We start from the raw sequence: 24,197 nt of genomic DNA, 5'->3' as shown, positions 1-24,197 counted from the left end.
CACCCCATAAGAACCAGAATAGGGAATACTTCCTAGAACCCCCCCCCCCCATGAGATTTTCCTTTCTGCCATAAGGAAGGATACAGAGGGATTCTTCCAGGCCTTTGCTATGGTTAATTCAGCTCCCATAAGGATTAAGAAGATGAGACGTTGAGTATTTTTGGGCGCAAACTCAAACAGGAAATTAAGTAGAGCAAGGTGTGGGGACTGTGGCACTAGAAACCCAGTCACGTTTTGTAGCAAATTAAAGATTTTGTTCCAAAAAACCCTACGTTTAGGGCATTCCCACCATATGTGTAACATGTTGCCGATTAATTTACAACCACTGAAGCTAAGGGCGAGGAGGCCGGGTAAATAGTGGCTATTTTAGATGGTACCATGTACCACCTGGTTATAACTTTCAAGTTGGCTTCTGATAGAGAGACATTGAACACTCCTTTGAATGGTCTAAAGAAAGCTTTGTGTCCCATTCGCTAGATAGGTATTTTTCCCAAACTGGTGGTCTTTAAAGTTATTGAGGCTAGAGACCTATATATGCCTGAAATTCCCCCTCTCGGTTCCATAGCTTGACCACACCACTGTTTATAGTCAGGAAAGATAAGGGGGTTGGGTTTAGATACCCATAATTTGTGTAAGAAGTGGGAAATTTGATAAAGTCGAACGTTTTCTGACCTGGGCATCTCTAGTTTACTAACACAATAGGCTTTGGATAGTAGGCCAGATGGAAGAAAAAAGTGATACATGTGTCTATCCACCATTTGAAGGCGCATATATCTAGGCCAGGGGGGAAAAGGGGATTATAAAAGATATGCACGAGTGGCTTAATGGGGGAAACTAGTAGTGGGTGATCTCTAAGTGAATCCCAAAGAGTGAAGGAGTGAGATAGGGTTGGGGCTAAAATAGGGGATCACAACTCCGGGAGCGATGTTGCCAGCCGGAGCGATGGAAGCCCCCGTAAGCTGTCCCCATACATCTAAGGTGAGTTTTTCATAATGAGCTAGTATGCTATACATACTAGCCCATTATGCCTTTGTCTTGCACGTTTTTTGTTTTGTTTTTTGGGGGATTTACAACCCCTTTAAAGGTGACAAAAATTGTAACAAAATATGCTCTACTATTAAAATTAAACGTTTATGCTTTCTGGGACTTGGTCTGGAAACAAATCTTTAGACTGACAAACATTTTGCTAGCAGAAAAATGGAAGCAGTGGTGTAGATATAAGAAGTCCTTCTTGATCCATCTTCTCAACGCTGCTTAAATATGTATACTGCAAAGGTGGAAATGCCCAGAACCCCTACCAGTTGGTCAGTAGATACCTGTGGTGAATGAAATAAACCTGATTGAACAATTAACGGCTGCCTTAAAAAAAGGAGGAACAATTCAATTATACCTGGAGTGACTGTGCAGCGCACTGAACCATCCCCTCCCCCTTGTTTTTTTTTTTTGTTTTGTTTTTTCCCTTTCCAAACTTTTTTTTTTTTTTTTTGTTATGTGCCATTTCCTATAGAGCCTGTCCATTCTCTTCTCCTGCTCACTCTTTCTTGCTTGTCATCCAACCTCTGTGATGTCACGCTTTTTCCCTATTTTCCTTTTATTGAAAAATGGTACACATACACAGGCCTCTGGGTAAGCCTATTGTTACATACTGTTGCACCTCTTTACAGATTACCAAAATTCTCAGCTGCTTCTCAGGCATTAACCTTTATGATGTGTACTATACTTATGACTTTATTTTATTATATGTTTGTGTAACAGTTTTGAATAGAAAATAAATAAATTAAACATTTTATATAAAACCGTTAAAACAAGTGTGATTTAAATTTAGTACCATACATTTTACATGTATATTACATAAAATGGATACATAAAACTTATTTCCATGTTTTCCACATTCAATCACAATGTATTCCTTTACTTTCAACAGTGAGGAAAATGGAGGGGGAGAATTGGGACTTTAGATGAGGTGTATGAGTATAGCACCTCCATCCCTGGTTCAGAAAATGAAATAACAGTAAGGGAAAAATGTGGGACTTTAAACGAGGCTGCAGGCAAGGTGCGGGTAATAAAAGGGGTACAAATGTATTATTCATAGGAATGCAAAACATGTTTTGCATTCCTATGAATAATGTGTACCCCTTTTAGTACCCGCACCTTGCCTGCAGCCTCGTTTAAAGTCCCACATTTTTCCCTTACTATTATTTCATTTTCAACAGTGAGGCTCCCTTATGGAAATTAGGGTCCATTTGGGGGAAACAATGCAATAATTATGAGGGAGGCATTTTGTGGGTATCTACCCCCACGTTCTCTTGTTTGTGGAACTATAAGATACAGTCAGAATGCAATTTAAACAATTTCTATCTATATACATATCATTTTTACACATTTTTTGTTAAATACCTTCAGTTAAAATAATAGAAGGTTAATCCTGGATTGGAATCATAAGCCTGGGGATGACCATCCACAAAGCAGGAGCACACATGGGTGACAGGGAAAGAGTGCTATTACCCTATAACAACATTTTAGAACAATAATCTTCCTGGCAGGATCACCAGGTATTATTTAACAAAATGTGCAGATTTCAAAATATTGACCATTATGTGAAGTTACATTAACATGTAATAGATTTTATGAAAGTTCTGTAATTGTGTTTACATATACTTTATGTTGATAGCTCTTGACTTTGTTGCCTGTCTGGCTTTTAGTGTTCCCCTTGTGAGGGGTTAATGCTAGTTTGGATGCTAATATACAATCTCTCTGTTTCCCTCAGCATTTCTGTGTGAAGGGACTTGAACTGTTTTCCTCTTACCTGTTCAGGGACATATTAGAGCTTCATGACTGGAATCTTATTGGTATGTTTCATTTACTCTGTTTCTGAAATGTTTTACCCGGTGGGCTTTAAATGCACTGAACCATTTAGTTGTCTACGTGTCCTGTCTGTTTTTCATTCTTCTGTATAAACATGTATTGTGTGTCTGTTATTTTATTTCATGTCAGGGTTCTAACTACAAATGCAACATATTTATATTTTACCACATTTTGTGTAAAACCAATTTAATACCTACTTCAACTTGGTGGTTGTCTTTTCCCTTTAAAAAAACATGATATTATATATATATATATATAGTGTGTATTTATGTGTGTATATGTGTGTATATATATATATATATATATATATATATATATATATATATATATATATATATATATATATATATATATGTTTGCACCATACTAAAGATGCCCATATCAAGATTACTGTCACTCAGCACGGGATGCAGAACTGTATACCATGCATTTTTAGGTTCAATAAGTTTTATTGTTTTAACACAAATTTAAACAGAAACAAAATCCGGATCAGATGCCCAACAAAGGGGTGTAATGGTCTACTAAATTTGAATTATACAAACCATATAGTGCAGTAGTTCTCAACTCCAGTCCTCAGGACCCACCAACAGGCCAGATTTGAAGTATTACCATGGGGAGATGCAGACTAGAATACTGCAATCACTGAGCAGCAAATGATATCACCTGTGATGTATTTAAGTTATCTTGAAAACCTGGCCTGTTAGTGGGTCCTGAGGACAGGAGTTGAGAACCACTGATATAGTGCATTCTAAGTGATGCATATAGGTAATTTGAGATTGTGTCTTTGCCTAGGTTTCCCACTCTTGCTTATTCAAAATCGCGGTAAAATGTTCGATTTTACCGCGAATTTGCGGCTGCGATTTTGCCGCGATTTCGGCCGCAATTGAATGTACAGGAACCACTTTTCGAAATCGCAGATGCGGCGTCGCACTGATTAGGACAGTGCCATTGCCGACAATTGCCGCCGATTTGAGATGCGATTTGACATGTCAAATTGCATCTCAAATCGTTCCAAATCGTACCCAGTGTGAACCAGGGCTAAAAGGTAAAGTTTGTATAAGTGCTACATCTATCGGTCCGGCCCCCCCCATGTGGGAACCTGGGAAATCAATGTATCTAAACTGAACATTGTAAATGGTCAGAACTGTAGTGTTGGTGAACTTTCAAGTCCCATGAGTGATTGAAGTACTCGTATTGGGGGGCCAGAATACTTGTGGTTTTGTGGTATGGCTATGCATAACCGAAAACAGACAAGTTAGGAAAAGTTAGAAGCGATAGGGGGAAAACCAACTGAGGAGAAGAAGGGTCGTAGGGGTAGAATTGGGGAGGTTGGAGAGACAGCGAGCCTCGTTCCAATGGGGGATTATCAGTCCAGGGTATGAGATCATAATCGTAGAGTTAGTCTCTCAAGGAGTACTCACCATTGAGAGTTTGTGCTTCAGTTTATGTAAAGTAGAGTCCAGTTACTCCAAATGAAGGAGCGCTTTGTTTTTGTTTTTGAGATTTGACAGTGCCAGGTAATATGGAAAGGAGGGCACTAGAAGGGGAAGGCGTGAGCAGTTTGTCGTATATTTCAGTATAGATTTGGAAGATTTCTGCCCAAAATGGGCAGAGCACATCACATTCCCACCAAATGTGGTTGTACGTACCTTTCGCTGAATTACATCTCCAACAGATGTCGGTGACTGATGGGAACATGATCTTGAGGTTGGTTGGGGCACAATACCATCTAGATACCAGTTTGTATATTTCTTTATCGTACATCACGGGACACAGAGCGGCATTCATTACTATATGGGTTATATGGAGTACCTTCAGGTGTAGACACTGGCAATCTCAAACAGGAAATGCCCCTCCCTATATAACCCCCTCCCATAGGAGGAGTACCTCAGTTTTTACGCCAGTGTCTTAGGTGTTAGTCATGGTTTAGCTTGCCTCCGCATCCTTGGGATTAGGTGAGCTACCGGTTCTGTCCAAAAAAGCCTCAGCGCTAAAGTGGTCAGTAACCGGACCCCAAACCCTTGGGGTATAGCCCATAATGCTTTTCTTTTTAGAGAGCTGGACCCTGGGCCCAGAACTTAGAAACCTTTGGGTGCCTAATGCTTTCTGTTGCCAGGGTGCTATATGGGCCCAGGACAGTGGATCCTTCATAGGAACCCAGGGCCTGAAGGTCTAGACATCCCCACGGAGATGGGGGAAGATTGGGCCTCTTGCTTGGCAAAGTCCTGCGGCATGGAGCAGGTAAGTGAGGGGAAAACTTGCGGAACTTGGTTCTTAGCAGGTTTTTTTCTGGGGGGTCACAGGGGACATGCCTAAAGTTATGCACTGCATCTGGCAAACTAGTCACATATCATAAAGATAGGATGGCTCTCTATGTATTATTCCCCATAAGATGTGACCTCCCTTGTAGTGTTGGAAAAGCATTGAGTGGGGCCTGTGTTATATAAAAATATATGTGTGTGTCAGAGAGCTGTGCTTACCTGCAAGCCTCCAGGCGATGCTCCATTCAGTCTTCCTCCTCAGAGCCTGCAAAGCAGGCAAAACGCTGACCTCCTCGTGGTTCCAGGCTGCAGTTTGCTGGAACAGAGAGGTCCCTTCCTCCCAAATCCCCCCCCCCCCCTGTCGGGAGGGGCATTTCCTGTTTGAGATTGCTGGGGGGGGAAGGGCGGGTCAGTGGCTTAAGGAAGGGGCGGCCCTTCCTTGTTTGTTCCATTCAATACTTTGGAACTGAGGAGAAAGACCAGAGCGGCAGCAGGGGGCGCCGAGGACACACAGTGGCCAGAAAGGATATTGCAGTCTTCAGAGGACTGTTTTTTCAAGCCTAGAAATAGGCTGTTTCTTTTCCATCTCATAGTTTTTCTTTGCAATACTACTCAGGGGGACAGAATGTTTTTTCTTTCCTGGATTTGAAACAAAAACGAAAAAAAAAAAATAAGTCATCTAGGGGAGAGGAAGCATTTTTTATCCCCCAAACAGGTGTTTGGGCAATTAACTTTTATAGTTCCAAATACCAATAGGTAGCAGGTGTACCTCGGTATTGTACCATGACGCTGCTTTCCCCACAGGGAGCCTTGGGGCCATCGGGATCTGGGGCTGGAGCTGACGCGGGTCAGTCCAACCCTAAGATGGTCACGGAGGAGGTATTACTCACCTCTTTAAAAGAGATGCAGAAAAGCATGGGTAAAATGATAGCCGCAGCTATGCGGGGCAGTAAGCGGAATAGATCTCCGTCGCCCGAGCGCGGACCCTCAGAAGAGGAGGTCCTTTCCTCAGGGGAATTGGACGACCTCTTGGACAAGGACCAAGTAGGTTCAGGGATCGAAGATCCGGATACAGAGGAGTCTGGGGCAGTCTCCCTGAGGGAGAGCTGGTGGATTCAAGGATTGTCGGACTTGGTCCATAGGGCATTCAACTTGCCAGTACCAGATCTCCAGGTATCGACGGTTTCAGCTTTGGGCTCACTGAGGGCGCCTCAAAGCAATGCTGTGTTTCCGATCCATCCTCTATTAGAGGGAATTTTGTTCCAAGATTGGAACAAGCCAGATAAGATCTTCTTACCACCTAAAAGGTTCTCTGTCCTATATCCTATGGAAGAAAATTTTTCCAAAAGATGGGCTACTCCTGCAGTGGACGCAGCCATCTCATGTGTTAACAGATCGTTAACATGCCCTGTAGAAAAGATACAGGTGTTCAAGGATCCAGTTGATAAGCGCTTGGAAGCACTACTTAAGAACTCCTTCACTACTGCAGGGGCAGTAGTACAGCCAGCTGTGGCTGCGATTGGGGTCGCTCAAGCATTATCGGATCAATTTAAACAGATGCTTAAACTTATTCCGGCCCAGCAGGCAGAAAAATTTTCGGATGTCCCTAAGGCCATATGTTTTACGGTAGACGCAATCAAGGATTCTATCCAGCAAGCGTCACGTTTATCGTTATCCCTTATCCATATGAGAAGACTCTTATGGTTAAAAGGCTGGGAGGCTGAGCCCCCATGCAAGAAGCTCCTGGTAGGGTTCCCCTTCCATGGAGGACGACTCTTCGGAGAAGACCTAGATAAATACATTCAGACCATTTCTTTTTTTTTTTTTTTTTTTTTTTTTTTTTTCCTTCCACTTCAGCTTTTACCAAATTCTAGAGACCAGCTCATGATTTGATGCTTCTTACGTCTCGGTTTGTGGTTTGCATCATGTGTGGTATATATTCTATGCATATTTTTTTTTTTTTTTTTTTTTTTTTTTTTTTTTTCCCACCTTTAAATTATTAGTATACAAAACAGTATGTGTAACAGCCGCCCGCTGGTGCCGTGAGGTCCTGGCCCCACTTCCTTAGCCCTCCACGTCCCAGCTGGCCGTGAGGTCCTGGCCCCACTTCCTTAGCCCTCTACGTCCCAGCTAGACTGAACAGGGCACATTACCATATAGCCAACTTTAGGAATTGTTTTCACCCCCCCCCCTCCCCCTCATGGCTCCCAGGAATCTCCTTACTTTTTCCTCGAGTACAAGAACAGTCTCAAACGTTCAACAGAAAATAATAAGTATATGAATCGCTTTAAGAAATGACCATAGAAGGGATAGATATAGTTTCTACTATAAAACTACTAACATACAACTCGTTAGTGTCGCACCCTGACTCTCTCCGCATAGCTCCATGTTTTTTTGTACTCCCTCCATTTTTCCCATTTCTCCCTATGTTCACCGATCGTCTCTAGGTGACTATCCTTCAACTCTTCCAACCTATACGTTTCCTCCACTTCGTCTATCCAATTCCAGACGTGTGGGCATTCCGTCTCCTGCCACTTTTTGGGTATAAGTTTCTTAGCAGCGTTTAAAAGGTGAGGAAGTAAAGACTGCTTGTATTTTTTTACCCCCTCTTGGCTGCAATGAAAGAGCACCACCCAGGGGTCTTTCTTTAATTCTTCGCCCGTGATAGTTTTAATTTGACTCAGAATTATGTCCCAATAGGTTTGTATTTTTGGGCATAACCACCAAAGATGGGCCATTGTGCCTCTTTCTGAGCAGCCCCGCCAACACTCTGCGGTCTGACCCGCTTTAAATTTGTTTGCTTTCTCCGGGGTGATATACCACCCTGAGATACACTTGTAATTTGTTTCGGCAGTTCGTATATCGATTGCAGATGAATGGGTTAGGTGCATTATCCTATTATAACTATTTGTCCCTCTTGTGATTCCTAACTCTCTTTCCCATTTATCTATGAAAGGTGCTTCACTCCGTGAACCTATCTTTACCAATATCCCATATAATTTAGTGATAGTGCCCTTTGAATTTTTAGATTTGCAAATCTTCTCAAGTGGAGTGAGCTCCGCCTCCGTCCGTAATGGGCGGGGGAGGTGCCGCACAAAGTGATGCAACTGGAGATAATGCCACCTATCCAGATTCCAAAAATCCGTTTTGGATCTCAAATCTTCATAGGACATTATCTCTCCATCTTTAATAATATCACCTAAGTGAACAGTGTCTACCTTAATCCAATTCCCTCCAATTTTATTTTCGCCTGGAGCAAAATAAGGGTTTTCTTTTAGATTCATTAATGGGGAGTTGAATTTCCCTTCTAATTGTGTCAGTGTCCTGTCCCACATTCTTAAAGTGTCCCGTGTTAAATCATGTATTTTGTGATCTAATGCTCTGTGTTGTGCGGGGATCCAGATAATATTTTTCAAATATTTACTTGTTAGTGCTTTCTCAATTTGCACCCACCTTTTATCAGACCTATCCCGTGCCCATTCTACCGCGCGCGCTAAAACCGCCGCCTTGTAATAACTTTTAATGTCCGGGACTGCCAGACCGCCGAGTGGCTTGCCCTGTTTTAGGGTGGAGAGGGATATTCTGTGTTTCTTATTTTTCCAGACATAGTTTAGTAGCAAGGCATTAATGATTCTCAAAAATTGCTGAGGGAGAGCTATGGGGACTAATAAAAATTTATAAAGAATTTTTGGGACTACAACCATCTTCAGCATATTGATGCGTCCGATCCATGATATAGGTTTATTAACCGTTCTTTTTAATTCGCTCTTGATTTCATTTAGTAAGGGAACATAATTTATTTTATACATCTTCTGCTCTGTGTTGGCCAGTTTGATACCTAGGTACTTTAATTCTTTGGTCCAGGGGAATGCGCAGATCTCCTTGACACGACACACCTCCTTTTTGTTTAAATTGATATTCAAAATTTCAGATTTAGTTACATTGATTTTAAAATTTGAGATCGCGCCATATTGTTGCAAAACTTTAGAGAGCTTTGGGATAGAATTGGCCGGATTGGTTAAGTAAAACAAAATATCATCGGCAAAAGCCGATAATTTATGTTCCTCCCCTTCTACTCTAACTCCGTTAATGTCAGGGTCGTTACGTATGGTAGACAGCAGCGGCTCTAAAGATAGAATGAAGAGGAGGGGGGACAGGGGACAACCTTGTCTTGTCCCATTTTTCATCTCGAATGAGTCAGATAGTGTACCATTAATTTTTATTTTTGCAGTGGGATGGTGATAGAGTGCTTTAATCCAACGGGACATCTTGTTTCCTATTCCCATGGCATTAAGAGTCTCCATCATGAGCCTCCAGTCTACCCTGTCAAAAGCTTTTTCAGCATCTACTGACAGGAATAGTCCTGGGGGCTCATTCTGCCTTATGGTCTGTAGCAGGAGAATTGCCCTTAGACTGTTGTCTTTACCCTCTCTGTTGGGCACAAAACCTACCTGGTCGGGGTGTACTAAGGCGTGCATAACCCCTTTCAGACGCCCCGCAAGAATTTTGGCAAAAAGCTTAATATCTGTATTTAACAGAGAGATAGGTCTGTATCCCGAACAGAGAGAGCTATCTTTCCCTTCTTTCAAAATTATTGCGACCACTGCTGCAATAGCTTCGCTGCTGGTTTCAAATTCGGACCCTAGCCCATTAAAATATTTGCACATCCTCGGTATCAAAATGTTGCTATATCTCTTATAATACAGGGAAGAAAACCCATCCGGCCCCGGGCTTTTTCCGCCCGTGGTGGTATTTAGAGCTATTTTTATTTCTTCTTCAGTTATGGGGCGGTCCATATTGGAACTTTCCATCTCCTCTAATCTAGGAAGTCCTGCCCTGTCAAGGAAATCTCGGGTCTTTCCCTCCCTCTCCTCTGCCTGCCACCCTGGATGTTTTAATGTGTATAGTTCCTCATAATATTTTTTAAATGTTTCCGCAATTTCTCTGGTTGCGTTTACCATGGTCCCGTCTTTCCTTTTAATTTTTTCAATATAATTTCTAGCTTTCTTTTTTTGAGCCATTTTAGCTAGGAGCTTGCTTGGTTTATTACCCCAAAGATATCTCTCTTTGGAGATACATTTTAATTTATTTCTCGCTTCCTGTTCCATGATATCCTTGAGAGCATCTCTTTTTATAATTAGATTATGATAAATCTCTTTTGATGCCAGCGCTTTGTGTTTGCATTCTAGGGACTCTATTTCTTTAATCAGGGTGTTTGCTTTACTTTTCCTCTCTTTTTTTTTTTTAACGCCCTCCGCAATTAGAATTCCTCTGATGTATGCTTTGTGCGTCTCCCAAAGGGTTGCGCTAGTAATCCCTTCCGTGTCATTAATAAGAAAAAATTGTTTTAATTCCGCCTCCACCCTACATGCCCCTCCTTCATCGCGTATCAGGCTATCATCTAGGCGCCACAACGGCCGCTGTCTCTTTTGTATAGATAATTTGATTTTCATGGAGATTGGTGCGTGATCTGACACAGTCATAATACCTATGTCCGTCTCCGTAATAGAGTCCAGCAGCCTATGATCCACCAGGATGTAGTCAATTCTGGAGTATGTTCCGTGGGGAGGAGAGTAAAACGTGTAATCATGTTCGTTTGGATGGAAAATCCGCCAGACATCGACTAGTTGGCAGTCATGAATCTTTCGTTTAATTCTTTGTAAATGCACATTTCTTGTCTCCTTCCCACGGAACGTGCTATCTTCTTTTGGATCGAGGACGAAATTCAAATCACCCATCAGGATTATATACCCCTCAGCGAAATCATTCAATTTCCCCAAAATTTTCCCTAAGTATTGGGTTTGGTGTACATTTGGGGCGTAAATATTTGCTAAGGTATAGACTATGTTATCAATCCTTACCCTAAGAAATAAAAATCTCCCTTCTGGGTCTGTCATCCTTGCCTCAAGGGTGAACCCGAACCCCCTTGTAAACCCAATTGCCACGCCCCTAGCGCGTTTTGAGATGGAGTCACCGTAAAACCAAGTGGGGTATGCAGGGGAAAAAAGCTTGATATTCGCGTCTATGGTTAAATGGGATTCCTGAATAAAGACAACGTCCGCTCTAAGTTGTTCAATCTCGGCAAGGACCTTTAGTCTTTTAACAACTGAATTTAATCCCTTTACATTATACGATACAAATTTTACTTCTGTCATTTTCTATAACTAGATCATTTCCTGCTGAACTTTCCATGAGATTCCGGGAGCCATTTTCCCTTTTCCCTCCCTGTTTTGAAGATGGAGAATCCTTCTCCTCTTCCTAACCCACACACCTCCCTCTATCCCTCCCCCCTCCCCCCCCTGCCCAGACCGATACCCCCCCTCTCCCCTCCCAACCCACCCACCTCCCCCCCACCCAGGCCTAACCATCGCCTCTGAACCGTAGGGATCCTCGATCTCCCCTACCCGTCGGTTCTCATGGATGAGGTGGGCCTCCCAGCGTCCCGCCCTCCCATTTTCCCCCTCAAGGTATTCTTCTGGGGGTTGGTCTTATATGGGTAGGGTTACGGACCTGCCCTCCTTGCTCCCCTTTCCAATCCCCCCCACCCTCCCCCTCACCCTCCCATCCCCCCCAATCACCCTAAGTCGGACCTCTCTAAACCACTAGAGGAGGCAATCTGTGTCGAGTGACTATTCAACCCAACCTGGGATCTCCAGCACGGGCATACTCAATTTGCGACAGAACCCTACCAAGTCCTCAGGAAATATCAACTTTGCCGAGATCCCCTCTTTGTAACCTATCAGACATGCCGGGAAACCCCATTGATAATTAATATTAAGCTGGCGCATCTGTTCCAGGAGAGGTTTGAGGCCCCTTCTTCTGGCCAGAGTTTCCCAGGCTAGGTCCGTGAAAATCTGGATTTCAGTCCCATCGTAGCATAGTGGGGGCTTTCTTCTCAATTTTGACCAGATCTCATCTTTATCTTCGAAATATCTGAACCTCACAATAATGTCCCTGGGCCATTTGCCTCCTCCCTCTCTCATCTTTCCTACCCGGTGTACCCGTTCTATTTTGAGGGGGCCCTCCGTGCCATTATCTAGGAGGGGGAGAAATAGGTCGTTGAGAATTTTTCTCAAATCTTCCCCTTTCTCCTCCTTGATAGATCGTATTCTTAAGTTTTGTCTTCTGTTGCGGTTCTCTTGGTCCTCTAATCGATATTGCAGCCACCTCTGGTTTTGTTTCATGGTCTGATGTTGGTTTATTAATTCGTTTAATTCTAAATCCTGTTTTTCCATTTTTTTTTCCACTTCCTCTACCCGTTCCAACATATGGAATAAATCCTTTCTTAGTGTGCTAATTTCTTCTCTTATTGCGATTTCCACTCTCCTTAGCATACCGTCCAGTTCCCCCTTTGTGGGGATGTGGGAGTCCAGTCTGGGGTCGTCCATTTGGCTGCCATCATGTTCGCATTCTATTGATGTGTCTGCAATTGGGGTAACCGCCCCCCCTACTCCCTTTTTGGTTGTCCCGGTTTTTTCCGCTTTTTTTGACAGGCCTGGGCTCTTAGAGCTCCCCTCAGGGGTCATATAGTGTCTGATCGTACTAGTGGGGGGGTTGTCTTTAGGAATTTTTGGGGCGGCCCCCCTTGTAGATTTATTCATGTTATATTTTTTTGTCCCTCTAATGCGTTTCCCCAGTTTGGATAGTGGGTGGTTTTCCCCCCCTTTTTTTTTTTTTTTTTTTTTTTTTCGGTAACTTTTATTATATAAAAAGGAGAAGGAAACCAGGTAAGTGTTAGCCTTACCTTCTAAGGATTTTACGCTGGGATTCTAAAAGATCCACGGATCATCCCGAGTCACTAAGGTATGTACGAGGGGGAAAATCACCCCCCCTCTGTTTTGAGAGTGCTTATACCCCCCGTTGGTTTGTAGGCCGTTGGTTTGTAGACCTTCTCAAGGAATTTTACACCTCCAGAGACCTAGCTGGCCTATTCTCACTGAGCATCAACATTCCTGGGTCAACCGCCCGTTTTTTTTTTTTTTTTTTTTTTTGTTAGACAACCGATTTCCAGTTTAGCAAAGCACAGTTAGGGCTCTCTACTAATGTTTTAGTACGTTTGACCAATGTGGCGGACCAAGCAAACCACATACAATAACCAAAGGTGGGTGGAGTCACTCTAATTAAGTCCAATATTCCCACCTGTGGTCCGAACCTATCCCACTGTGTTTTGACGGAGGTAGATACAATACCTCTAGGAATACTGATACCTTTCAGCCCGACCACCACTGTATATAGCCCATGGGCTCACAGATCACAGAAATTTCGCACAGTAAAGAAGACGGTATAGGAGGGTGAAAATTATGTCCTTGCCTAGAGACTTAACAGCTGAGTGTCCAAGAATGTTTAACAGGTGTTTAACAAGTTGCATACCTGGCAAAGCCACCCTTCCGTCCAACTAGCACCATCAGCATTTATCGCACAGTGAGTTATAGCCCGTGAACAATAAGCACAGTCAGAGGATAAATACAGGACAAAAGCAGCAAACAGAAAAAAAAATTGAACCTTCGCCTGATAACTTGTCAGTTAATTGTAGGGGTTATTAGAAAGTTATTCTGACCTCATGTTCCCCCATTTAACATTGCAGACATGGAAGGTAGAGAGACTTATTTGACAATTGATGTGCTTCAGCTCTTACCTAGCCCTCTGGTTCCCGGGTCATTTCTGAGTAGATAACATTAGCTAGCTTGCTTTTTACAGACTGCTTCACAACATATATAGAGGCCTGGATGTTACCTGATAGCCATTTTAGGGACCAGGGTGGCCGGGGAAGGCGTCGGGACAGGAGCCCGGAGCACTCACCGAGCAGCTCCAAAGTTTGCTGCTCAGGTTCCTTTCTCCAGGAGTTGCTGCATCCGATGCCCCCTTCGGGGGGGGTGGAGGGGAATGGAGAGAGGGGGTTTCCCACGGAGCGGCGGAGGAGAGCGTGTCAGACGCTCGGTCGGTCTAGCGGCTCAGCAGTCTCCCACTCTGCGTCATAGCCGCTGCTGCCGGGCATCATCGGATCTTCCTCCGTCCATCCTCCGTGATCGAGCTAGGTCCGTAGCATGGGCGGCTCCTCCCTCGGCGTGCGTGCCTCACGTGCACCACGTCATCTCCCTGTGTGACTAGCTTAGTAAAAAGCATTCATTCAGACCATTTCTAACGGCAAGAGTACTCTCTTGCCAACTAAGAAGAAGGTTCAGGGACCTGCGTTTAAACGACAGTATTCCCCTGGGCAGGGGCCCTCTAATGCCAAGCAGTATTGACGGCCTCCTGCAAAAGCAAACTTCGGCTTCAACAGCAGATCACAAGGACAGGCTGTTAGAGGCAAAAGGCAGTGGTTTCGCAAACCAGCAAAACCAGCCCCCAAGCCAACCTTATGAAGGGGCGCCCCCACCCACGAAGGTGGGGGGAAGGCTGCGACTCTTTTCAGAGATTTGGGAAGCCAGCATTCCCGACGAGTGGGTACGGTCTTCCGTGGCCACAGGCTACAAATTAGATTTCCTAAGGTTTCCTCCGCCTCATTTCCAGAAGTCGAGGATTCCAAACGATCCGGGAAAGGGAGCCGCATTAAGATCGGCATTAGATCATCTACTTTCCCAGGAAGTAATAGTAGAGGTACCAGTCCTGGAACAGGGGCTGGGTTTCTACTCCAACCTATTCATCATCCCAAAATCCAATGGAGATGTCAGGCCAATTTTGGACCTAAAGATGGTAAATGCATATCTAAAGATCCGCTCATTTCGGATGGAATCCGTGCGGTCAGCAGCTGCCACACTCCAGAAGGACGACTTCATGGCGTCCATAGACATAAAGGATGCCTACCTTCATGTTCCAATTTATCAGCCACATCAAAGATATCTACGCTTCATGGTGGCTTCGCGTCACTTCCAATTCGTGGCGCTTCCCTTCGGGTTGGCTACGGCCCCCCGGGTGTTCACGAAGGTCCTAGCTCCGATCCTAGCCAAGCTAAGGATCCAAGGGGTCACGATCCTAGCATACCTGGACGACCTCCTAGTCATAGACCACTCGTCTCCCGGCTTGGAGCGAGCAGTGGCCCTCACGGTCCAATACCTCGAGAGGTTCGGCTGGGTCCTAAATCGAGAAAAGTCAGCTTTCCAGCCCACAAGGCAGTTGGAATATCTCGGCATGAGATTAGACACAGAACAACAAGGAGTGTTCCTACCTCTGAGGAAGGTAAAAGCCATCAAGGAATTAATCCTACTGGTTCTAAGCAAGAAAGAACCGACTATTCGCCTATGTATGAGGTTACTAGGCAAGATGGTGGCCACATTCGAGGCGGTACCATACGCCCAGAGCCACACTCGCATCCTACAGGCAGCCATCCTGTCAGCATGGAGCAGAAGGCCACAGGCCTTGGATATCCCGTTGCCGCTCTCATCAAGAGTCCGACAAAGTCTGTGTTGGTGGTTAGACCCTCAGAATCTACTGAAGGGGAAGTCTTTCAGCCCAGTGGCTTGGAAGATAGTGACCACAGACGCCAGCCTGACGGGCTGGGGAGCAATTTTGGATGGTTGCACTCGCCAAGGTACTTGGGCAAAGCCAGAGAAGCAGTTGCCCATCAACATCTTGGAGCTCAGAGCTGCTCGACTAGCCCTCAGGGCTTGGACGTCAAAATTGCAGGGGTTCCCGGTGAGAATTCAATCAGACAATGCCACGGCCGTGGCATACATAAATCACCAAGGGGGAACCAGGAGTCAAGCCGCTCAGAGAGAGGTGAGCTTGATTCTCCTATGGGCAGAGGCTCATGTGCCCTGCATATCGGCAATATTCATTCCAGGAGTGGACAACTTTCAGGCGGACTTCTTAAGCCGCCAGACTCTTTGGCCGGGGGAATGGTCTCTGCATCCACAAGTCTTTCAAGCACTCTGCCAGAGATGGGGAGTGCCGGACGTGGATATCATGGCATCGAGACTCAACAAGAAACTAGACAGGTTCATATCCCGCTCAAGGGATCCGATGGCCTGCGGAACCGATGCGTTGGTTTGCCCTTGGCATCAGTTCAAACTTCTTTATGCGTTTCCCCCGCTCCAGTTACTACCCCGCCTGCTGCGCAGGATCCGGGTGGAGCACATACCAGTCATCCTGGTAGCTCCAGCATGGCCCAGAAGGGCATGGTACTCACTAATCTTAAGGATGGTAGTGGGAGACCCGTGGACTCTTCCTCTACGGCCAGACCTGCTATCGCAAGGTCCAATCCTCCACCCTGCCTTACGGCATCTAAATTTGACGGCCTGGAAGCTGAATCCCTGATTCTCAGGGGTAGAGGTCTGTCTCAGAAAGTAATCTCTACCCTAATCAGAGCCAGGAAACCGGTCTCTAGGGTGATTTATTACAGGGTCTGGAAGGCCTATGTAGGCTGGTGTGAGTCCAAGCGATGGCTTTCTCGCAAATTTACCATCGATAGAGTATTAAGTTTTCTCCAGCTAGGAGTGGATAAAGGATTGGCATTAAGCACAATCAAAGGACAGATTTCTGCTCTGTCAGTGTGGTTTCAGCGGCCGCTGGCCACCCACTCGCTGGTTAAGACCTTCCTTCAAGGGGTCTTACGTATTAGACCTCCAGTTAAATCCCCGCTTTGTCCGTGGGATTTAAATCTTGTTCTGTCAAGTTTACAGAAACAACCGTTTGAGCCGTTGGCTGATATTCCTTTGGTTCTACTGACAAGGAAGTTAGTATTTTTGGTTGCCATAGTTTCCGCAAGAAGAGTTTCGGAGCTGGCAGCCTTATCCTGTAAGGAACCATATCTTGTTTTTCATAAGGACAGGGTCGTTCTCCGCCCTCATCCTTCCTTCCTACCGAAGGTCATATCCAGTTTTCATTTGAACCAGGATTTGGTATTACCATCCTTCTTCCCTAAACCTACTTCCAGAAAGGAAGGGTTGCTGCATACCTTGGATATTGTCAGGGCCATGAAGGCCTATCTTAAAGCTACAAAGAAGATCCGGAAAACAGATGTGCTGTTCATTCTACCGGATGGGCCCAAGAAGGGGCAGGCAGCTGCAAAGTCCACCATTTCTAGGTGGATTAAGCAATTAATCACTCAGGCCTACGGCTTGAAAGGGTTGCCTCCTCCAGTATCATTAAAGGCTCATTCTACTAGAGCCATGGGCGCCTCCTGGGCAGCACACCACCAGATCTCTATGGCTCAAGTTTGCAAGGCGGCAACCTGGTCTTCTGTCCACACGTTTACAAAATTCTACAAGTTGGACGTAAGAAGGAATACTGATACTGCCTTCGGGCAGGCAGTGCTGCAGGCTGCAGTTTGAGACCCTCGGATTCCGGGGGCTCCTCTTGTTTGAGTTAAATTTAAAATTTAAAATTATTTTTCTCAACTAAGTTGGATTTATTATGATTTGAGTATATCTCTAAATTAAATCCTTTTGTCTTGGAGATGTTCTCCCTCCCCTCATTGTAAGCATTGCTTTGGGACATCCCATATAGTAATGAATGCCGCTCTGTGTCCCGTGATGTACGATAAAGAAAAAGAGATTTTTAATACAGCTTACCTGTAAAATCTTTTTCTTGGAGTACATCACGGGACACAGAGCTCCCACCCCTCTTTTTTGAGGACCATTTTGGGAGGCATACTGCTTGCTACAAAACTGAGGTACTCCTCCTATGGGAGGGGGTTATATAGGGAGGGGCATTTCCTGTTTGAGATTGCCAGTGTCTACACCTGAAGGTACTCCATATAACCCATATAGTAATGAATGCCGCTCTGTGTCCCGTGATGTACTCCAAGAAAAAGATTTTACAGGTAAGCTGTATTAAAAATCTCTTTTTTTTTCCTGAGTGTAGCTCAAGATGGATGACTTGTGTGGGTAAAGAGAAAAGCTTTACCCATGCTGCCTCTGTTGTATCTCTCCCTAGTTACTCTGACCAGACTTTAGTGTATTTAGCTAGGGTGCTGTGAGTATGATCCAAAATCGGTTTGTAGATCAGTGATAGGGTGTGGCGAGGGCTTTATGGAAGTGCGCATAGCTGTTCAAAGCCAGTCAGGGGTCTGTGGATCTGTTTGGAGTCGTGAAGTTTTTTACAGTAGGAGGTCAAATGTAAACGAGAAAGCCACGTTACATTGAAGGATGTAGTGTTGTTGTTTTGTCACAAAGGTACCATGGGCGTCATTAACAAATTGTTGTGCTGTGGGCCAGGAGGCTCTGTTGTAGTTATCTATGATGTCGGTTGATCTCTTTTCTGGGAGGGCCGGGTTATCGAATAGGGGGGCTCGGGTGCTCGGTTCAGTGGATAGCGAGTAGCTCTCTTTCCTTCTGTACCAGATTACTAAGGCATCTCTTGTAAGGGGGGTAGTCTGGAAAGAGATTTAGGAGTCCAGTCATAGCCCCAAAGAAGTGCTCAAAGGTCGACCGTGGACAAATCTTGTTCTCCCAGGGTGGAGGCTTTGATCAGAGGACAGAGGAACCACTCTAGGACTCGGGAGACCACTGCCGATGTATGATGGAGCTAAAAATGCGGTAGTCCAATTCCGATTTTATAGGTGGAGGAGCTTAAGAGCTTATGTTTCAGCCTTGGGTGGTTCCCCCTCCATACAAATCAAATGACCACAGAGCAGAAGGTACGGAAGAATGCAGATGGACGGGCCATCGGAAGGGCTTGGAATAAGTACAGTAGTTTGGGAAGTATGTCCATTTTTAGTGTGTTCATGTGACCAAACAAGACATTAGTAGGTCCATTCGGCCTTCAGAAAGGCGTCAAAGTTTTGTGAGAAGTGGGCTAAAATTTAGGGCATATATAGCTGATGTGTGTGTTGGGATGGATGTTCCTAGGTATGATATGGAATTTGTCTGCCATTGAAAGGAGAAATTGGCTTTAACAGATAGGTAGGTTGTGGTAAAGAAAGGTTCAGTGCTTCTGTTTTGGAGATGTTCAGCTTATAGTTGCTGAAACGGCCAAACTGGTTGATCTCTGCGAGTATGGATGGGATGCTGATATGGGGTTAGGTCACATAAAGGAGCAGATCACCCACGTATAGGGAAAGTTTACATTGGGAGGAGGGGGTTTGTATACCGTGTATGTTTGGGTTTGCTCTGATAGCATGGGCTAGATGTTCAATTACTAGGGCGAACAGGAGTTGGGAGAGAGGGCAGCCTTACCTGGTGCCATTGGCTATCGTAAGTTTTTTTTTTTCTGATTGTGGCAGAGGGTTTGGAGTAAAGGGACATGATGCGTGAAAGCATTTCCGGGCCTAGTCCTATCTGGGAGAGGGTGGATTGAAGAAAGGGCCAGCTAACCCTGTCAAAGGCCTTTTCTGCGTCACAGGAGAGAAGGCAGGTTGGTGTGTGAGAAAAATATAAATTGTGCTAACTCTAAACATAGGAACCTATTAAAAAGCACCAAACAGCTATTTTTATAAGCCAGTAATATATAATATATATGTACCAAAAAATATGAGTGATGGGAGTGGGTAGCCACTAGAGAGCGCTAGATGGCCATATCAACACCCATCAGTGTTAATAAACATTGTTATAGTGATACCAACAGTGTATACATTTCAATTAAAACATATATGAACAAAGGTTGAGAGTCAAAATAAACCAAGTAAGTAAATGTAAATGATATTGAATCTATAAACTGTAACAAAAAAGTCCATAAATTATTGACAAAGATTTCATCAGAACACCCATGGGTTGTGCCAAATATCATATAGTAGATACTGTGATCAAAAGAATCGGTGATACAATCCTCCACCAGTCTAATGAACTCCATGATCCCTTATTACAGGGGATCATGAACAGCATATAAAAGGGCAATCACTCCCAGTCATATAGTTCAGACGTATGTGGGCCAATTGGGTCGCATTCACAAGTGATGACAGCTATATCCACCATGTAAAAACAATGATAGAGGCTCCACATAGTGTATTAAAAGGGTAAAAAGATTTATTTGTTTAAAAGTAATGCACTTACAGAAATGCAGTAAAAAGATCGCCTATAATCTGATGTGCCGGCCGGAACACAAATTCACAGACACCCGTCCACTGGGGAACGTTTGGAGCTTGTTTGGGTGACGACAGCGTGCCGCTCCGCCCTACATCCGTTTTGTAAAAAACATTACTTCTTCCAGGGGCACGGGCAGCTCGCTGCGTCACCTTTATATATATATATATATATATATATATATATAAAACAAGAAATAAACCGAGCCTCACTCTGGTTCACATCCACCTCCCCCACCTGCGCACTGACAGAAAAAACAGGCTTCAACATTGCGTCCAGTATCGCAGACATCCTGCGCATCACAAATCTGACATGCTCAAATAAAGAGCCTGACATAGAAAGCACAATATTAGCCACTATGAGAGAAGGGGAGGGGGTGAAGTATCTAAATTACTGGTATGTGATTGCGTTGAGCATATGCTATGAGTTGTATGGTTTTGGTGGTGTTGGCCCTGGCTTCGCAGCCAGGAACAAAACCTACCTGATCTCTATGTATTACCTTGGGTAGTAAGGGTGAAAGGTGATTTTCTAAGATTTTGGCAAACCATTTTAAATCTATGTTTAAGAGGGATATTGGTCTATAGTTGGAGCATAAAGAGGGATCCTTGCCTGGTTTCAGAATAACTAATATTTGGGCTTGGAGCAGAGTAGGAGAGGGGGCAAGGGTCCTGTCTATGGCATTAAATGCTTTTGCTAGAAGAGGTGCCACTAGGAGTGCAAACGTTTTGTAGACGCGTGAGGAGAACCCGTCTGGACCAGGGCTCTTATAATTTTTTTAAATTTGTTTTATGGCAAGTTGGAATTCAGTTTCGGACAGGGAGGATTCTATGTCCGCCGTGCCAGAAGCTGGGATGGTTGGCAGTGCAGTTTCTTGGGTATATGAAGGCATGTCCTGTTTTGAGTCACCCGACTGGGGCATGGACAGTGGTGCTTGGGGGGAGAGATTATATAGGGTGGAATAGTATTGACTGAATTCTTCGGCTATGGCTGAGTTAGCCAGTATGTTTTTTAACTTTTGTTGAGGAGTTACAAAGGGAATATGTTTCCGGGCTTGTCGGGGTTGGTGTGTGCTTGCTAGGTGTTTGCCACACTTGTTGGCTTGAGAGTAGTGGGCAAATTGCCCTTTATCTCTTGCCACTATAGAGCGTTTTGCAAACATTTGCAGGAAATCTTTTTTTTTTTTCTTTATTTTAGTTATCACACATACAGAGAAATAAATCATTTCATGAATCCATCAATCATATGAGCTCTAACAAATCCATTAAAAATCCAATTAACAGCCTTGATCGCCCCCCCCCCCCCCCCAGTTAACACTTTCACCCCCTGTCGCCAGTGTCACTAAGCAATCTTTTTTCTGATCACCGTATTAGTGTCGCAGGTGACGCTAGTTAGCCTGTTAGTTATTTAGGTTCACCGTCAGGTTTTTATAGTGTCAGGTACCCCCATATACTACCTAATAAAGGTGTTAACCCCCTGTTTGCTAGTTAACCCTTTCACCTCCTGTCACCAGTGATCACTATATAAGTGTTACAGGTGACGCTGGTTAGTTTGTTTCTTATAGCGTCAGGGCACCCGCCCCGGCGGGTGATATCAGTTACGTTTTAGGGTCAGTTAGGGTCTACGTCTCCCCAGGCAGCATCAGATTAATGCCAGTAGAGCTAACACCCATGCACACAGCATACACCTCCCTTAGTGGTATAGTAACTTCACATTGGGATATAGCATTTTTACAGCAGGACCTAAACAAAATAATGGTATGGGCAACTACAGGGCAAATTAGGTTTAATGTGGAGAAAAGTAAGGTCATGCACTTGGGGGCTAAAAGCATAAATGCTTCTCACTAGGGGGAGAACATCTGGGGTAATTAAGGATAGAGAAAAATCTGGGGGTCTTAGCAGATAACAGACTGAGCAATAGTAATCAATGTCAAACTGCAGCTACCAAAGCTGGCACAATTTTAGCATGCAGAAAAAAGGGGATATACTCTAAAAAAACTATAATCTTGTCGCTTTTTAAAATTTGGTTAGGCCACATCTGGAGTATTCTGTCCAGTTCTGGTCACCAGTCCTAAAAAGGGATGTACTGTAGCCTGAGAGAGTCCAAAAAAGGGCAACCAAATTAATAAGAAAACTGGAAGACCTCAGTTACAAGGAAGGACTACAGGCACTAAATTAGTTCTCACTGGGGAAGCGACACTTGCAAGGGGACATGATATCTCAATGGTGATTCCAACGTAGGAAAAAAATATTCAGTCTCAGCGAGTGTAATGCCTTGTACCCACGATCAGAATGTCTGATGGAAAAAGTCAGACAGAATTTTTTCATCGGATATTCAGACCGTGTGTGCCCCATTTGAGTTTTTCCATCTGAAATTCTGACAGACTTAGAAAGAGAACATGTTCTCTTTTTTTTCGTTCGTCTGTATGAAACTCCAATGGAGAAAAAAACACGCATGCTCAGAATCAAGTTGACGCATGCTCGGAAGCATTGAACATCATTTTTCTCGGCTTGTCGTAGTGTTGTACGTAACCACATTTTGGACGGTCGGAATTTGGTGTGACAGTATGTATGCAAGACAACTTGAATGGAATTCCGTCAGAAAAATCTGAGTTTATCCCGACGGAAATTCTGATCATGTGTATGGGGCATTAGAGGACATGGGGCCACACAATGAGATTTGAGGAGAAGCAGTTTAACCTTACACTGCGCAGGGGGGGTTTTCACGGTCAGGGTGATAAAGATGTGGAACTCTCTTTCACAATTCGTGATGACAGCAGGGAGTATTGATATTTTAAAAGGCTATTGGATGTGCCTCTCAAGGAACGCAACATACGGGGATATGGGAAATCATTTTCCAACACTGACACACATACACCTACATAGGTTGAACTGGATGGACTATTGTCTTTATTCAACCTTCCCTACTATGTAACTATGTGCCATGCCTGGCACTTGTCCTCAATTTGGTGGTGCAGCATTTCTTAAACAGGTACCCAGGTTTCCAAGGTCTTCTAAAGCAGGCCAGAAGAGTCTGTAGCCATTCCGGGCGGTCATACACAGCCAATGTCCGGTTGACTGAAATTCAGCGGGAATTCCTCCTGCCCATAAACCGCCTGATTTGTGACACGACCACGAGGTGAAATGCAACTTTGGCAATTGTGCAGCGGCTGCGCATGCAGCAGAGGGCTGTCATCAAGTACCTGTGTGAGTATGGCACAAGGACAGGCTCAGGGCACCTCAGCTTTTTTCCCCCATGCCAATGGCTGCTGATAAAGGATACATGCACTGTACTGTCACCATTTGAGGAGGCAACAAAGATGGTGAGCCATAACAAAGCATGCATCAGTGAAACAATCCATGTTCTTGCTGGAGCATGCTCTGCATGGCATTATGGACAGGGCACTCTAGTCCGAGCAGTGGGCAGAAGAGGGGGACTACCTTTCCTTTTAAAGCCCGCTTTATGCAGACACCATTCTTGCAATGCCACACAGGAGGAGGAGGATTCTGGCAGTTTTGGAGGCATTGAAGCAGAGGAAAACACGTCAAACCTTAATAAATGGTTTTCAGTCCCCAGAAACCTTGGGAGTATTATGTGACTGGGAGGAGGCAGTTCCAGATAATGTAATCCTCAGTGACACCGAGGACTTTGCTTCTCATGCCTCTGCAAACTTGTGGTGCATGGGCTCCCTTATTCTTCAAAGCCTGCAAAAGGACCCGATAATTTGTAAAATCAAGGATAAGGATCATTATTGGTTGGCAACCCGCCTTGACCACCATTACAATGGGGAAAGTCTTGGAACTCACCCTGTCTTTTCAGAGGGAGCAGAGTTTGTGTGTGACGGGAGTCACTTTGGGTGGTGGGCCCGTGGAACCCAGCTTACCTTAGGCCTTGTACACACGGTCGGACCAAACCGATGAGACTGGCCCGTAGGTCCGTTTTCAGCGGTTCACCTCTGAAGTGGCTGTATGGCCTGATATGTGTACACACCATCAGTCCAAAATCCGAGCGGGTCAGAACGCGGTGACGTCAAACACACGACGTGCTGAATAAAACAAAGTTTAATGCTTCCAAGCATGCATCGACTTGATTCTGAGCATGAGCGGGTTTTGAACCG

The 24,197-nt window shown here is 44.5% G+C and overlaps 1 protein-coding gene across 3 annotated transcripts in view; it reads left to right on the top strand.

The window, feature by feature from the left end:
• DROSHA (drosha ribonuclease III) overlaps positions 1 to 24,197 on the top strand; it is a 478,288-nt gene that overhangs the window by 173,096 nt on the left and 280,995 nt on the right. For all 3 annotated transcript variants that reach the window (XM_040353574.1, XM_040353573.1, XM_040353575.1), the window contains one exon: positions 2,768 to 2,849. In XM_040353574.1, coding sequence (XP_040209508.1) covers positions 2,768 to 2,849 — 82 coding nt within the window. The remainder of the gene's footprint in view (positions 1 to 2,767; positions 2,850 to 24,197) is intronic.

Source organism: Rana temporaria, chromosome 5 (genome assembly GCF_905171775.1).
Source record: "Rana temporaria chromosome 5, aRanTem1.1, whole genome shotgun sequence".
In the NCBI taxonomy this organism is placed as follows: Eukaryota; Metazoa; Chordata; class Amphibia; order Anura; family Ranidae; genus Rana; species Rana temporaria.
This window is presented reverse-complemented; position numbering and strand designations above follow the sequence as displayed.